General features: G+C 35.2%; 1 protein-coding gene across 2 annotated transcripts in view; it reads right to left on the bottom strand.

Annotated features, from left to right (window-relative positions):
• Window positions 1-16,589, bottom strand: part of Tbck (TBC1 domain containing kinase) — a 245,798-nt gene that overhangs the window by 171,375 nt on the left and 57,834 nt on the right. For both annotated transcript variants that reach the window (XM_008841262.3, XM_008841261.3), the window contains exons 5-10: window positions 14,367-14,440; window positions 9,000-9,141; window positions 3,444-3,504; window positions 2,361-2,422; window positions 1,736-1,797; window positions 82-230 (exon numbers count right to left, since the gene is read on the bottom strand). In XM_008841262.3, coding sequence (XP_008839484.1) covers window positions 82-230; window positions 1,736-1,797; window positions 2,361-2,422; window positions 3,444-3,504; window positions 9,000-9,141; window positions 14,367-14,440 — 550 coding nt within the window. The remainder of the gene's footprint in view (window positions 1-81; window positions 231-1,735; window positions 1,798-2,360; window positions 2,423-3,443; window positions 3,505-8,999; window positions 9,142-14,366; window positions 14,441-16,589) is intronic.

The following is a 16,589-nucleotide window of genomic DNA, read 5'->3' as shown; positions in this document are numbered from 1 at the left end:
AGGAATTCAAAAGTAAAACAGAATATGAGAACTTCCTGTGGAAGCAAGGCTCATATTACCACATGTCTTATTTATCTTTACCTTTACACAAGTCACTGATATCCTCAGGCAGAGTTAAGTCAGCACATCTCAGAGAAGATGAAAACAGACTGGCAGTTTTGATAAAAGGGATGTACAGAGGTGACACTTCACTGAACACTTTGTCCTTCATCAATTCATCTGGGGTTGGCCTTGAGAAAGATAATTTAAAATATTGAGCATGGATAAAAGTCATAAAAAATTTTCTATTAAAAAAACACACATTTGGGGATGGAGAGATGGCTCAGCAGTTAAGAACATTGGTTGTTCTTGCAGAAGACCTGGGTTCAAATCCCATCACCCACATGGCAGCTAACAACTGTCTGTAACTCCAGTTCCAGGGGATCTGACAGCCTCTTCTGTCCTCCGCAGTAATTGCACAACACGGGTGCACTTACTTACACATAGGCAATACACGCATATGCACAAAATAAAAATAATAAATAAAAAATATTTTAAAAAAACAACATTCAAAGGGGGAGTTAAAAGTTTAAAATATTCCCTTAGCACAGAAAATAACAAAGCTCTCCTTAGCAGACTCTAGACATTATAAGTAATGCTGAACTATTATTTGTGTTATACTTTCTGTATCTTATGCTCTAACAAAAATAGTTTTATAAACACCTCAAAGTATGCTTTAATACTAATTTCTTTGTCCCTAACATGGTTTGGTAGAGTTGTTTTCCTAAGAACAAATTATAATATATTATTTTCTAGCATTATATTTAAGAAGCCTAAATACAGGGACTGGAGAGATGGCTCAGCAGTTAAGAGCACTAGCTGTCCTTGCAGAAGGCCCGTGTTCGAATCCTAGCACCCACATGGTGGCTAACAATCATCCATAACACCAGTTCCAGGGACGCTGACGTCCTCTTCTGTTCTCCATAGGCACTGCAGGACACAGGTGCACTTACATAAATGCAGACATATCACTCATACATGTCAAATAAAAACAAATGAATTATAAAAAAGCTTTAATACAGGTATTTAAATATTGGTAATTAAAAGGAACATCATGAAATGAAAATAAAACATCAAAGAAATCCTTCTATATATTTATCAGCAACTATAAACTTATCTTAAAATTCTGCCAGGTTCAAGGTTGGAGAGATAGTTCATTAGTTAAGAGCACTGGCTGCTCTTGCAGAGGAGCCAGGTTTGATTCCCAGCACCCACATGGTGGCTAACAACCATCTGTACTCCAGATCCAGGGGATCTGATGTCCTCTTCTGACTTTGATGGGCATTGTCCAACATGGGTGCACTTATATATATGCAGGCAATACACTCAGAAAATGAAAATAATTAAATATTTTAAAAAATATTCTGCCAAGTTCAATACTATAATCTACATTGCCAATGTACTTTGTCTTACGTCTCGAATACTATCATTAGATTTGAATACTGACACTACTGTTTAGCTGATTTTCTTCTGAGGCTAGGAGATGAATTAGGAATGTCTTTTGGTATATGTCAATTCTTTTTACTATGGTTGGACAAAAAATTAAGCTTTAATCACATATAAGATACTGAGGTTAATTATGTACTACTACATGTGCAGATGTCTTCACTTAATCCATTAGTAGCACAACATATACAAAATCCAATGTTTTTATGTAAAGGATTTCAGGCTAATCCTAAAGTCTTAAGGTACCAACCTCTTAGAAGGATGGAAGGTGAGGCACTTCTTCAAAACAGTTATCACATTTTCAGGAAGCTCCTGGTAAATAAAGATAAAATGATTAGAAAAATGACCCATTTAAAAATATATATTTAACTCAAATGTTTGAATCTCTATAAAGTTTTATTTTTTTAAATCTTTTTTAGGACTTTACATGAATTTATACTAATTTGTTACTCTGTGGAAAAAAGAAAACATCTACAGAGAAGTATAGTTTTAATACAGCTTGCTGTTGTATCCCACGTATGAAAACAAGCTTTCACAAGCAGGTTGCTATGGTTTGACTGTGTTCCTTCCTAAATTCAGGTGTTGAAATCTAATGCCAAGCTGATGACATTAAAAGGTAGGTCTTCAAAGATGATGCAGCTACAAGGCCCCTCATCTTGGGAACAGGATACCTCACATAACCTTTCCTAGTTTGCCTTTCTGCTCTGTAATGATACAGTGTTCCCTGCTTGGGAGATGCAGTCCTCACCAGAAAACAGAGCCTGAGGCAGCCTGACCTTGGGATTTCCAACCTTTAAAATGGTGAGACAATGGATTTTCGTTCTTTAAAAATTACTCAGTCTCAGATAGTCTATTAGAAAAGCACAAAGACAAACCTTAATGATATCCAGACAACCATGCTCCTCAGCCAGAACTATTATAGTGTCATCTACACACCCTATGAAAACAAAGGATCAGACAAGTAAGGCCTGTTTTTATAATCTCTTAATAATCAAGAAACAAACTATGATTAAAAAAAAAAGTTCAAGTATCATAATGCAATTTTGGTGCCTTGACCAGGAAGAACTTATTTGATTAACTTTCCTTGTGTGTTTTGATAAAAATAAAGAGGCTTAATTATGCAAATCAGTTAAACCATGGGTACTACAAAACAAGAACTTAGGTAAAGAAGAAATTCAAAAATTTTTTAAAGGTCCTCTTGTTTAGTCATGATTACAAGAATAATTAATTTTTATTACATGCAACTTGGAGAATGTACACACATTTCTATAAGGCTTTAAAGTAGAAATTTAGTCTGTAGACCACATTTAACAATCTCCAAAATTCCTTCACAGCTATAGTTATCTTCTCTTTGTAATAACTGATGCACTTTTATTTACAATACTTACAATTCATTACATTTTAGTATTTATTAACATTTTCTATAGGTTTTCTTATCTGTAAATTCTATTACTGGAATGCTAACTTGTCATTTCTTTATACAAAGTAGTCCATCACGGTTTCTCTCCTTTATTACCATACATTTATTTCATTTTAGATTACACACATCTTATTACTATAAATTTCAAATATAATATATATGTGTAAATTATAAAGGAAAATGAATATTCTTCCTAAATTGTTCTTCATATTCAATTAGTCACATAGAAAGATAACTTAAAGGTTAAAGTATACTGTCTGAGGCACAGTCTTACATTCTAATAGTTTGATCATACATGTTAGTTTACTTGGCTAAATCAAGAAAATATTTTTTTCCTGTCCAGGTTCAAGCTTGTAATGAATAGGAAACTGCCATAATGCTTTAGAAGGCATTTTTGTGCTGCCCTGTAATGCGTCTTTGACCATCAGTAATCTGAAGTTAGACAATTCAATATTTTAGAACACTTTTATACAGATGACAGCTAACAGTTTCCATAGATTATATTTAAGTTGGAAGATAAGCATTTCATGAAACATACCCAAAGTAAGCAAAAATTTTAATCTTTCGGATATATCCAAGCTCTGAAATAATTTTCTTCCCTAAATAAAATGGGAAAAGAAATTCTTGTTAAAATCTAGAACTTTTTCTCTCATAGATACGTTTCCCATAGCTGAAGCTGATTATATTGATATTTCCACTTATTTCTAGAGGTTTTATTGAGTTTTAAAAATCAGCTTGACCAAGAGCTATTTTCAAAATAACATTTTAAAAATAGTTGTATAATATTTAAATCTCACATATTAGATACAAGTGTGATCTTCAGCATCATTTACTTTGTGACCCACATAGAGATGGAGATGGTCCTGGGAAAGATCTGCCCATGCAGTCCTTACTTATTACCATGTACAGGTAATCTACTACTTGCATTGAGAAATACCCCATGACAGTCCTTCTACCAAGTAACTTCAGATTGCATTCTTTGTGTTCCAATAGTCCCTGAGCTTTTAAGTTGTTGCCTGTTTGCTTTTGGTGCTGGGGACTGAACTCAGGCTAGAAATGACTTTTATACTATGGACTTTTACCTACCTTTGAACCAAAAAGCTAGTTTTTATAATGTAAACAAGCTAATTGGGCCATGTACTCCTCTTGTGACCTGGGCATTATGACCTTAATCCTGCAGGACCCCACTTTGTCCTCCACCAAGACAGTGAATGAATGTGGGCATGCTTGTTAAACATACCCAACCTAAGTGCTGGAAGTAACCTTTTATTCTCATTGAAAGCAGTGAGAATAAGTCTGTTAGATATTGTGTATATAAGCTATTTTAGGCCTAGGGCAAGATTCTGTGATAAGATAAGGGTGGTTTCCCAGATGGTTGCTGGAAAGACTGGTTCTATAAAAGTACGGGTAAAGCTTGACTTGAGAGCACAGTTCCATGAGACAGCTAAAAGAACAGTTGATTCTCAGAGTTTGGGTCCATTCTTACCCTTAAACCTAAAAGTTAAGGGTCAGGCTGCTTTTTTATTCAGGTCTAACTGTAATGTGGCTTAATAACACTGCACCCAGGACCTCAAGTAAGTTAGGTCAGCACTGTATCACTGAGCAACCTTCCCAGTCCTTCCTACCCTATTTTAAGACAGATCTTCCCAGGCTGGCTGCAAACTTGGTTCTTTCTATCTCAGTTTCCTGAAGAGCTGATATTACAGGCTTTTTTGAGATATCCATTACATTTTAACTTCTTCCTTATTAATTTGCCTTTGAAAACTCCTTGACATGGATTCTAGAATCAAACACATCTCCAAAATTTATCTGTTGAACAACTGTGTGTACACCAAGTTGGATTCTTCCATCACCAAACAGCTAAATAACTTGGATAAATTAGTAAATCACCTTACACTTCAGTTTTCTCATCTGTAAAACTGGAATAGTAATAGAGCATTCCTTACAAATAGTTTTCAGGGTTATATAAATAGAAAATGTTTCAGCAGTATATAATCAGTATTATAGTTCACTCATTACAAATAAATGTGTATCTTTTTAGGTTATTTTATTTTAAATCGTGTGTGTGTGTGTGTGTGTGTGTGTGTGTGTGTGTGTGTTTATTTTAAAGTACATGTGTGTCTGTGTATCCACCAAGGTCAGAAGAGGAGAGTTTATTCCTTGGAATTGGTGGTTGTGAGCCTTCTGACATGGTGCTGGGAACTAAGGACAGCTCAGACTTTGAGTAGAGAGTGACTTTTATTTTATTTTTTAAAAAATATTTTATTTCTATTTTATGTATGCGAGTGTATTGCCTGCATGTGTGTAAGTGCACCTGTGTTGTGCAATGCTGGCCGAGGCCAGAAGAGGGCGTCAGATCCCCTGGAACTGGAGTTACAGATGGCTGTTAGCCACCATGCGGGTGTTGGGAATCGAACCCAGGACCTCTGCAAGAGCAGCCAGAGCTCTTAACCACTGAGCCATCTCTCCAGCCCCCAAGTTTTATGGTTTTTTTTGGGGGGGGTCTTTTTTCTTGACAGGGTCTTCCTGTAGCCCCAGCTGTCCTGGAATTCACTATATAGACCAGGGTGGCCTTGAACTCACAGAGATCCACCTGCCTCTAATTTTTATGTTTTTAAGAGGTAAAAAAAAATTTTTAAACACTCAAGATCAGCAGAGAGAGCACTGAAAAAAAAGGTTGATATTCCCTCATTTACTTACACTATCACTTCCAGAAATATAGTTTTATTTTTATCAATATCATATTTAATAACTTTCAGCATCTCCTCACATCTCACATAACTACAAATAATCATCTCCATTTAGTATTTCAAATCCAAGGATGTGGTTCCAACATATATTAACAGTAATGGCTTACTGTTAATTCAAAGTGTTTTGAACACACACACATCTACCAGTGTATAATAACTAGATCAGATTAGATTCCATATGCTGAATACTTGGTTCCAGCCTGTAACTGACTAAAGCTATTCCTTCAAAATAATAATTTTCTTAATGTGCTTCTCACAGTTCTATATAACTTTTACTTCACTGTCACACTTGAATGTTATTTTATGAATTAAATAATTTACAATTCAAATTACTTTCTCTAAGAAAACTGAAATGTTCCACTGCATTCTTTTTTTTTTTTTTTTTTTTTTTTTTTTTTTTTTTTTCTTTTTTGAGACAGGGTTTCCCTGTAGCTCCAACTGGCCAGAAACTTACTATGTAGACCAGGTTGGCCTTGGCCTTGAGTTCACAGAGATCCGCCTGCCTCTGCCTTCCAGTGCTGGGACTACAGGCATGTGCCACCACGCCTGGCTGTTTCACTGCATTCTTACATATTCAGTTCTAGAAAAATAAAGTACACTACCACCTTATGATATTTATGGGTACAATGTCTTTGGTCATTTTTGTAGGTTTACAGGTTCATCTCTACAGCATCAATAAAGCCACAAAAGTTTAGCAAAGCAGCTTTAGTAGTTTAGCTAAGAGTACAGCTTTAGAGGTGGACGAGTAGGTGTGTATCTGATCAACTATTTGCTCCATATAACTTAGACGCTAGTCTTTGTGTACCACAATTTTATTTTGTATCACAATTTTTTAATTTTTAAGGACATCGCAGGAATTTTATGTTTGCTGGAAAAATTGACAAAGCCAATATAAAGTTATAAAAATTGCCTTTTGATAAATAATAAATGTCATCAATTATTTAATTATTTATCTTCTAAAGATTTAATACTGTTTCCAGATAGTCTTGATTTTGTACATGTTTATTTTTTCCATTTGAAAGAAAATGGGCACTTCTAAAAGGAGAATTTTACTCTACTTCTTTTTTAAAAAAGTATTTTATGCCAGGCGTGGTGGCGCACACCTATAATCTCAGCATTTGGGAGGCAGAGGCAGGCAGATCTCTGTGAGTTCAAGGCCAGCCTGGTCTACATAGTGAGTTCCAGGACAGCTGGGGCTACAGGGAGACCCTGTCTCAAAAAGACCAAAAAAAAAAAAAAAATCACATATATATGTGTGTGTGTGTATGTATATGTATATATAATAAAATAAAGTGCTGTTAACCACTGAGTCATCTCCCCAGCCAATAAATAAAATATTTATTTATTTATTTATTTATTTATTTATTTATTTATTTATTTATTGAGACAGGGTCTCCCTGTAGTCCCAGCTGGCCTGGAACTCTCTATGTAAACCAGGCCTCGGAACTCACAGAGATCTGTCTGCTTCTGCCTCCCGAGTGCTGGGATTAAAGGCGTGTGCCACCATGCCCGGTAATATATATATTTTTTTATTTTAACATAACACCTAAGAAAATCAGCATGGAGGAAAGATTTAGTTTGTTTAGTTTCAGAGGTTTCAATCTAAGCTTGGCAAATTCCACAGCTTTGGGCTTGCTTACTTTTTTCCCTCCAAAGGCATGCAGCCAATAACTTAGTTTCTCCAATTAGGCCCCAATCTCTAAGAGCTCATTCAAATATGAATCATCAATAAATTAATCCACTGCCGAAGTTAGTAACTAATCCCCTTTCAAAAGCACCACCATCTGTGGATCGATTCATTATAGGAGCCTTTGGGAAAATTTTAGATCCTAAACCATAAAGAAAACAATCAAAACTTCTGCCTCACGAGACATTGTAGTCTAAATAAAGCAGATAAACATTATAGTAGAAGGAGAGGAAGGAGGAGGGAGCAGAGGGGGAGGAAGGGGAGAAAGGGGAGGAAGGAGAAGTAAGAGAGGAGGGAAGGAACTAGGGGAGGCCTCTAATACTGAAAGATGATTGGAGGTTGGATCAATAGTATATTAGTTACCTCTCTAAATCTACTCTCATCTTTTTTAGATCTTTAATTAAAGATTACATTTTCTAGCCTTCCTTGTACCTACATGTGACCAAACAAGTAAACTTTCTCTAGTAAAATACATACAGAATTCATATTCATAATTTTTAGACATTTTCAATCAGTCCAGTAATCCTGAACTCACTTCTTCCCCTCCTGCCTAGCTGGAAAAGATGATAAAGGCAGGAATCTTAAAACTAGATATTGAGCCTGGAGGAGCTAGGCCCAAGTGATCTAGACTGCTTCATAGCATTACAGAGCAGAGCCACCATACCTGCTCTAGATGGTCATATGGACAAGGAGCATCAAGTTCCTTAAATTACTGTACTTTTTTAACTCCTTTGTATTAAGAGTGGCTTAAATCTTAATAATAATACACAAAAAATGCTAAATATTAAGTTAATGGGAAATATAAAGAGAATAGCAAATGAAACCAGAGGCAAGAGGGACTATAAACATATAAAAAGTGTTGGTAGGGGCTAGAGAGATAGCTCAGTGGGTAAAGTGCTTGCTGTGCAAATGTGAAGACCAGAGTACAGATCCCCAGCACCAACGTAAGTGCTGGGTAGGCATGGTGGCTCAACTGTAGGTCCAATCCTGGGGAGGTAGGGATGGGATCTAAGGAGCAAGCAAGTTCTGGGTTCAAGTGAGAGACCTTACCTCAATATATATGGATGAGAAAAATTGAGAAAGACATCCAGTATCAACCTCTGACCTCCATACACATATACACATATAGAACCCCCCACCACGTACCCACACATGTAAACATGCATAAACACCACACACATATGAATGCAAACAATTGTAAGCAACTTAATATTTCTAAAATTGTGTATAGTTAATAAATTGAAATTTTAACTATGTACAAAGTATAACAATTTATACAGATACTAAATAATACTTAAATTAGTTAAATTTACGCCTTTAATCCCAGCACTTGGGAGGCAGAGGCAGGCGGATCTCTGAATTCAAGGCCAGCCTGATCTACATAGTGAGTTCCAGGATACCTGGGGCTACAGGGAAACCCTGTCTCCAAAAAAAAAAATTTATATTTACTAAAAGTCTGAACATTTCTAGAGATACCAAAAGTCATAAATTATCAAACAGAATTTTTAAGAAAAATTGAGAATTAAATTTTTTAATCCTTATATCTATTCAATTTTCACAGCAAACATTTTATTACTAAAATAAGTTTCCTTCCTAAAAAGACAAGTCTAAAAATACAGAATTTCTTTTTAGAAATTTAATATTTCATTATACATACTATACAAAGCTCAAATAAAATTATCCCAAGAGACCACACATCTGATTTGGGACCAGAAGGCAATGGTTTTTCACTTGGCACATGATCAGTTGTTTTGAAAATTCCTTGTGCAATGACCTCAGGTGCCAGATATGATGGATACCTATAATGACATAAAACAATGAAGAGTTATAATGAAGTGGACTGGGAAAGGAAGTACATTTTTACTATTTGAAAAACTAGGTAAAAACTCAGACAATTAAATTGACAGTAATTACTGGGATAAATCCTAAACTAATTTTGAAAATAGAGGCCTTTATATCTAGGAATCAAATTTGAATAGTCAGCAATTTATAGATTCAATGGAATCCAAATCAAAATATCCATGACATTCTTCACAGAAATAGAAAATAAAAAATCCTAAAAGTCACACGGAAACACAAAAGACCCCAGATAGCCAAAGTAATTCTGAGTAAAGAAGTGCAATGCTGACATTACCATACCAGATTTCAAAGTATATCACAGAACTATAGTAATAAAAACAGCATGGTATTGGTACAAAAACAAACACAGAGATAAATGGAACAAAATAAAAGACTCACACATGAGTCCACAACATTACAGCCACCTGATATTTGACAAAGATGCCAAAAAATACACACTAGAGGAAAGACAGCATCTTCAGTAAATGGTGCTGGGAAAACTAGATCTCTACATGTAGAAGAATGAAATTAGAACCATATCTTTCACCCTGCATAAAAATCAACTCCAGGCCTGGCGTGGTGGTGCATTCCTTTAATCCCAGCACTCGGGAGGCAGAGGCAGGCGGATTTCTGTGAGTTCAAGGCCAGCCTGGTCTACACAGTGAGTTCCAGGACAGCTGGGGCTACAGGGAGGCCCTGTCTCAAAAAGACCAAAAAAAAAAAAAAAAAAAATCAACTCCAATGGATCAAAGCCCTAAACTGTGAAATCTGAAGCACTAAAACTGTTAGAAGAAAACATAGGCCACAGCCTACAAGACTCAGGCGCAGGAAAGGACTCTCTAAATTTGATTTTATTTGCTCAGGAATTAAGACTAACAACTGACAAATGGGAACCTGTAAAATGAAAATTAGGTAATCGGTGTTTGTGTGTGTGGGGAGAGAGAGAGAGAGAGAGAGAGACAGACAGACAGACAGACAGACAGACAGACTTGGTAATGAGCACCATAATCTGGACTTTTCAATTCAATTACACTATTCTGTAATAACAACTCTAGTCAAAATATATTTAAGTATGGGTCATCAATGAACTACATTTATAGTGGGTACTCAGGTGATACTTCCCTTTCTCCTTTTCTATAGACACCTCTTCAAGCTAACATTGTCTATACCTCCTACTTATATGTAAAATACAACTCTTTTAAGTCTGGGGATATAATAAATTAAAATGAGTATGTTTGGTTCTTTGTGAGACAAGGTCTCCCTGTAGCCAGGCTGGCCTGGAACTCACTATGCAAGCCAGGCCTTGATGTCAGAGAGATCCACCAGCCTCTGCCAAGTGAAGGGGTTAAAGGCATGTGCCACCATGCATAGCGAGTATGTTAAATTTTTAAGTCATTCCTCATCATGATATAGTTATGATGTAAATATATTCTTTTAATTCACTTATGTGTTCTTCTCATATACAAATCTATATTATGAAATTTTATCTTCAGGTGACCATACTGCTTTTCTAAGTAAATGTGTGAATTCTCCAGAAGCAGCTAAGAAGTCTAATGACAAAGTGCTGGATGTAATATTGTAACACTTGTGTTCCATTCTTTAAATTCTGTTTTTTGTTTGAGGTGCTAGAGATGGCCTTACACATGCAGCACAAGTATTCTACTACTGAGTTTCATCCCTAGACCCAACCTGTGCTCTAATTTCAGTACAATCCGATTTGGTTTCTTCATCTGCAGAAAGGGATAATAATGCCACCACACAAGGCTGCTATAATAAATATTAGCAAATACATAAAGATGTTCTATAAAAATGGAACATGTGACTCAAACTCAATGTTGTATTTTCATCATCACCACCACCATGTTATTTCCAAAGGCAAACTCCTATTTTTTTTTTTTTTTTCTGTCTTTCTGAGACAGAGTCTCCCTGTAGCCCCAGTTGGCCTGGACCTCACTGTGTAGACCAGGCTGGCCTTGAACTCACAGAGATCCGCCTGCCTCTGCCTCCCGAATGCTAGGATTAAAGGAATGCGCCACCATGCCTGGCTGCAAACTGTTCATTTTAATTCAATTTCCAACATATCTAATTCAAAATCATAGTATAACTAATGCAAAGTCAAGCAAAGCCTAAATAAACTGCTATATCAACAAACTTCTGGCAGAAGCACAGAGGTAACTCTTGGTCTAAAAATACTAGCTTCTCTTTTAACCAAAGACAGGAATGAATAAAAAACAATTAAGCCTTAAAATTTTGCTTTGAACATGACTGGTGAGGCAAATACAAGTGGCTTTCATCATCTGCTGTTTTAACAAGATATTAAGCTACTGCCCAACTGAAACAAATGCCCAATTTCCAGTTCTTTATAATATTTTGAAGCAGATGGTAATACTTTATTGTTCCTTAATATTTGTCATTGGAATCAACAACTAGCCTCTGCTGATGTAAATACGTTCTTTTCTGCCTTAGCTATTTGATCACTGACTTTATTTTTCCTGGCTAATGTTTCACATTTTGCTCTTTGCTACTTTCCAGTAAGATCCTTTGTGACCAAGGCTTCAAAGCAAGCTACACCAAATGCTAACATAAATTCAAAATGACTGATATGCTTTAAGAAAAACCACTTTTTTTTTCTATTTATCACCAAAACATAACTTTAAATAAAAGTCAGAAACTTAATGTTTGTGCTGTTTTTGAAGTCTTTTATATAAATTGATTTACACAAAGGCAGAAGAATAGTGGTCACATATTCTTAGCTCTTTGAAAGTCTTAAGAAAGGGTAATTGGGCTGGAGAGATAGCTCGGCAGTTAAGAGTACTGACTGCTCTTGCAGAGGACCCAGGTTCAATTTCCAGCACCCACATGGTGGCTACAAACTATCCTTAACTCGAGTTCCAGGGGAATCCGAAGCCCTCTTTTGACCTCTAGGGCATTTTCACAACACGGGTGCACTCACATACATGTAGGCAACACACTCATAAAATATTAAAAAAAGAAAAGGTAATTATCAAGCTGGGTATGGTGGTGTACACCTTTAATGCCAGCACTGGGAGGCAGAGGCAGGAGGATCTATATGAGTTCAAGGCCAGCCTGGTCTACACAGTGAGGTCCAGGCCAACTGGGGCTACAGGGAGACCCTGTCTCAAAAGAAAAGAAAAGAAAAGAAAAGAAAAGAAAAGAAAAAAAGAAAAGAAAAGAAAAGAAAAGAAAAGGGTAATTATTGCACTTGAGCAAGAAGCTCAAATTTGGCTAAAAATTTCTAATTAGTTCGAGGCCACCTTATTTTGATATATCACAGTGAAAGATTTATCGTCCTCTTTTTTTTTTTTTTTTTTTTTTAAAAAAAAAAAAAAAAAAAAAAAAAAAAAAAAAAAAGGGATTTTTTTTTCAATAAGAACTCATTGACTATCATTATAAGATATAATTTTCATGTTTATCAATAATTGTTAGCTGTTATAAGCTTTGGTATGTGGAACAATAATATGAATTTGCATCCCTTAATAAGTAGGCCATCAAAACAACATTTATCCACTTAAGCATGAGCTTCTTGGGAACAAGAACTAATCTTAGCCTTGTGCATGCACTAGGCAGATCAGAAAGTGCTCATAAGTGTTTCTTCAGGGACCTCAGCCCCAAGTATACTACTTATGCTTCACGAAATGAAATGTTACAAAAGAAATCTATAATCTGCTTGGTGGTATATAACCACAGTCTAACACTCAGAGTAAGAGGTTATCCAGGACTACATAGCAAGTTCAAGGCCAGTCTGAGACCATAGTCCAAACAATCAAACAAACCTATAATCTGAGGTATTAGGATAAAATGGCAATGAGGCTTTCAAAAAAAAAAAAAAATCTAATTTCTTAAAGTGATGATCTGCTTTAAAAATTTTCTCTATGACTGCATATCATCATTCTTAGTACTAGTATGATAGAGCTGACTTCAGGAATCCCAAGGAGAAAGCAAGACTATTACTAAAGACCACGACATCACAGGAGAATAACTGTGATTAATACAGTTTTTTAATATTTTATTATTTTTATTTTATGTGTATGTGTATATTGCCTGCATGTAAGTGAGTGCGCCCATGTCGTGTAATGCCCACGGAGGACAGAAGAGGCTGTTGGATCCCCTGGAACTGGAGTTACAGACAGATGTTAACTGCCATGTGGGCACTGGGATTCGAATCCAGGTCTTCTGCAAGAACAGCCAGTGTTCCTAACCGCTGAGCCATTTCTCCAGCCCCGTGATTAATATTTCTAAGTTAGATTATAATGTTCAATTTTGGTTTATTCATTTTCATCATTGTTCTGAAGTTAGATAAGGAAAAGTCCTTATATTATGAAATATAATATAAAGTATTTAGTAACAAAGAAACAGTATTTATTAATTATTCTTAGACTACTGCAAGAATTATTAAACATATACAAATTCAATCACAGAAAATTAGACAATATATAGTAAAATGTTAACATGTGGAAAATCTGAATAAGGCTATTCAAAATTCATTTCCTATTTTTGTTGAAAACAATGTCAACACAAGGAAAATAATTACATTATGAAAATGTTTCAAAGGAACCATACAAAAATATGACAAAAATTTACTATCAAAACATATACTGAAGTCTAGCATGAAGTAAGGGTCCATTAATTTCTTGGTGAGCAACAGCGATCTGATATTCCATATCAGAATCAATTAAATAAACCTTGTTAAGCTCAAACATATACTTCTAGATTTAGAATTTATCACATTACCTCCAATATTCACAAGGACTCAACTTGAATTTAAAAATACAATTCAGTTTTAGAGAACAAGAATTAAATATAAAACAGTAAATTGGAAATAACAGAAGTGATGTTTTCAGTTTCATAATATACACATACTATCAATAAGTATCTGATCAGCTTTCTTGCCTTAAACTACTTAATGAATGGAATGAAATTAATTTTAAAATATTGGAAAGTAAATAAGATCAACATTTTGTGATTCTTTGTGCCAGTTCAATGAAACTGGGATCTTTGAGTTACTGGGAAAATGTTCATTGTTTACTTTTTAACAAAGTATACAGAAAATTAAATGTATTAAATAAAGAAAAACTGTTTTCATGTCAAAAATCACTAACCAATTATACTATCAAAGTTTATCAAAATTAGCAAAGAACTCAAAATAGAGGAAAATAATTCTTACCCTATTGGGAAATCTACATCATCACCATGAGCTGTCATGTGATAAAGTCCAAATTTAGCCAGTTTAATATGACCCTATAATGAAAAGAGAAAACTGCTATGAAATATCTCAATACAAGTACCAAACAAAATTATCATTGTATGTTTTATAAGATAAGTATTACACAATTAGATATAATATTTTCTCAAAATATTACTTCTAACATTATATGAAATACCATGCAGAATCATCTGCTACTATTTAGTCTGCTTTATACTTATTAAAAATATTTGTATGCCTGTGGGTCACATGTCAAATCAAGTTTTCTTTTGAATTTATATGCATAGTAACAAGGCATCAAGGTTTCTTCTAATGAAGAAAAAAAGGAAAAAGAAGTTGTTATTGTTCTTAAACTTCGTTATAAATGCTTTGCAAGAATTTTGTAAAAGAATTTTTTTCAGAGACTTTCAAGACCATAGATGATGCTATAATTTAATTATGAAAAGACTTCACATGAAACTGTCTTAGTATAAAAAGTTCAAAATTCTCATAACAGATGGAAAATTTATTTGTTAATGTTATTATGTCACATAATTATTAAAAAAGAAAATGAGAAATGTAAAAGATATTTAAAGGATATGGGAATGGAAATATTTTCCAAAATAGAAAACATGAGAAAGAATAAGCAAGTGATGAAGGTCTGTGTAGGTTTGTTATGATATATAAACAGTGAGAAAAAAATAATATACACATAATCTTAAAATTTCTAAGGTCATAGTTTAGTCAACTACTTTAAGGAACAAAATATATGTCTAGGTAAGGTTTATCTGAGAACGTTTGTTTTTATGCCCAAGCTTTATCTACATAGCACATGGTAATTAAAAGTACCAGACTGGTAGAACTAACTTTCTTGGATGTTTAATAGCCATACGTTGAGGCCTATACTAATCTGGTCAGAGGGACTTAATGTGCAGTTTTTACTCCTTGCCCTCCAAGGTCAACTAAGTTCCAGGGGACTACAGAACATCTCTCAAAATGTCCGTAATTGTGGTGAGTTACCTGTCCTCTTGTTCAGGGGAGCCATGGGAACCTCACCAGATGGACTTGAACCAGTGTCTAGTCTACAAAGAGGAGGGTCAACTCAGAGGAAACATTTCCTCCATGCTTCCAAGTGAAGTCAGTCACAATCGAACAGGGGCTTTCACTTAACTTCACATAGATGGAACTGGTAAAAGAAAGGAGCCAGGGGCTTCTCCGAAGCCTATGTGACCCCTGAAGAACAGACCTTCAAACAACCTTAAGAGTAAAAATAAATTGGTTTATATATGGTCTTAAACACCCAAAAGGAAAGTATAACCAAAGATTAAAGTGATCTCTATATTTCTTTAAGAGTTCAAGGGATTACACTTCCCAGACATTAGGCTTAAGTCCATATAAAATGTTATTTAGACAATTAGTTCTTGTTGATGATTTTGTTTCTAAGATGTAAGACTTCAAATCTTGGTCTGCAATACTGTAGTGCCCACCTGCAGTGTAGGGAGACAACCCACTATGTTCTAAAATGATGGCTAAATTTGTTTTCTCCTCCTATCTAGAAGCCTTTGAGAGGGAACTGACACTAATTCTAGCCACTGCAACAGCTATCAAAGTGCCTGAAAACAAATCCTGAGTCCATCACTCTAGAGTCAGCTTTGGCAGACAAAAGAAAAAGGAGGAACCCAATACAGGGATGCTTTTGGAAGCTCTCATCAAGAATTCCAATTGACTCTCATATGAACATTTGAAATTTGCCCTGTTCTTTTTTCTGGTTCCCTGTCTAGAACTTGTAATGCTATTTATTCTTGCCTTTCATTCTCATTCACATCTCCTATTCACTAGTCAAGGACTTTCTTTTTTCTCTACAGTTAAGAGTTAGCAATTTGGGAGTCTTTTCGATAGACCCACTGAAGGGGTACCCCAATTGCCTCACCCTGTGTTCAGCATGGAAGAATCCAGAGTGGTCTGAGTCCCGATTCAGCAATTTGGGTAACCTCTTTAGGGGATGGTGTGATAAGAATAGGAGGTAGGAACTGGCTAGGCAGTTAGGGTATAAAGACCCCAAAGAAAAGTAGCCAGTTTCTTGGCTGAAAGTCAAAATGTCCTTGCACCACTTAGCAACTCTGTTCCAAAGGTCAAAAATGTCAAAAGTATTTGGTAGCTTCTATATAATCCCTCAAAGATTTTGGGGTTACCGCTTCAGAGGGA

The sequence above is a fragment of the Nannospalax galili genome, unplaced genomic scaffold, assembly GCF_000622305.1.
Source record: "Nannospalax galili isolate Female #2095 unplaced genomic scaffold, S.galili_v1.0 scaffold41, whole genome shotgun sequence".
Classification (NCBI taxonomy): Eukaryota; Metazoa; Chordata; class Mammalia; order Rodentia; family Spalacidae; genus Nannospalax; species Nannospalax galili.
Note: the sequence above shows the minus strand (reverse complement) of the source record. Positions and strands in the feature narration are given on the sequence as shown.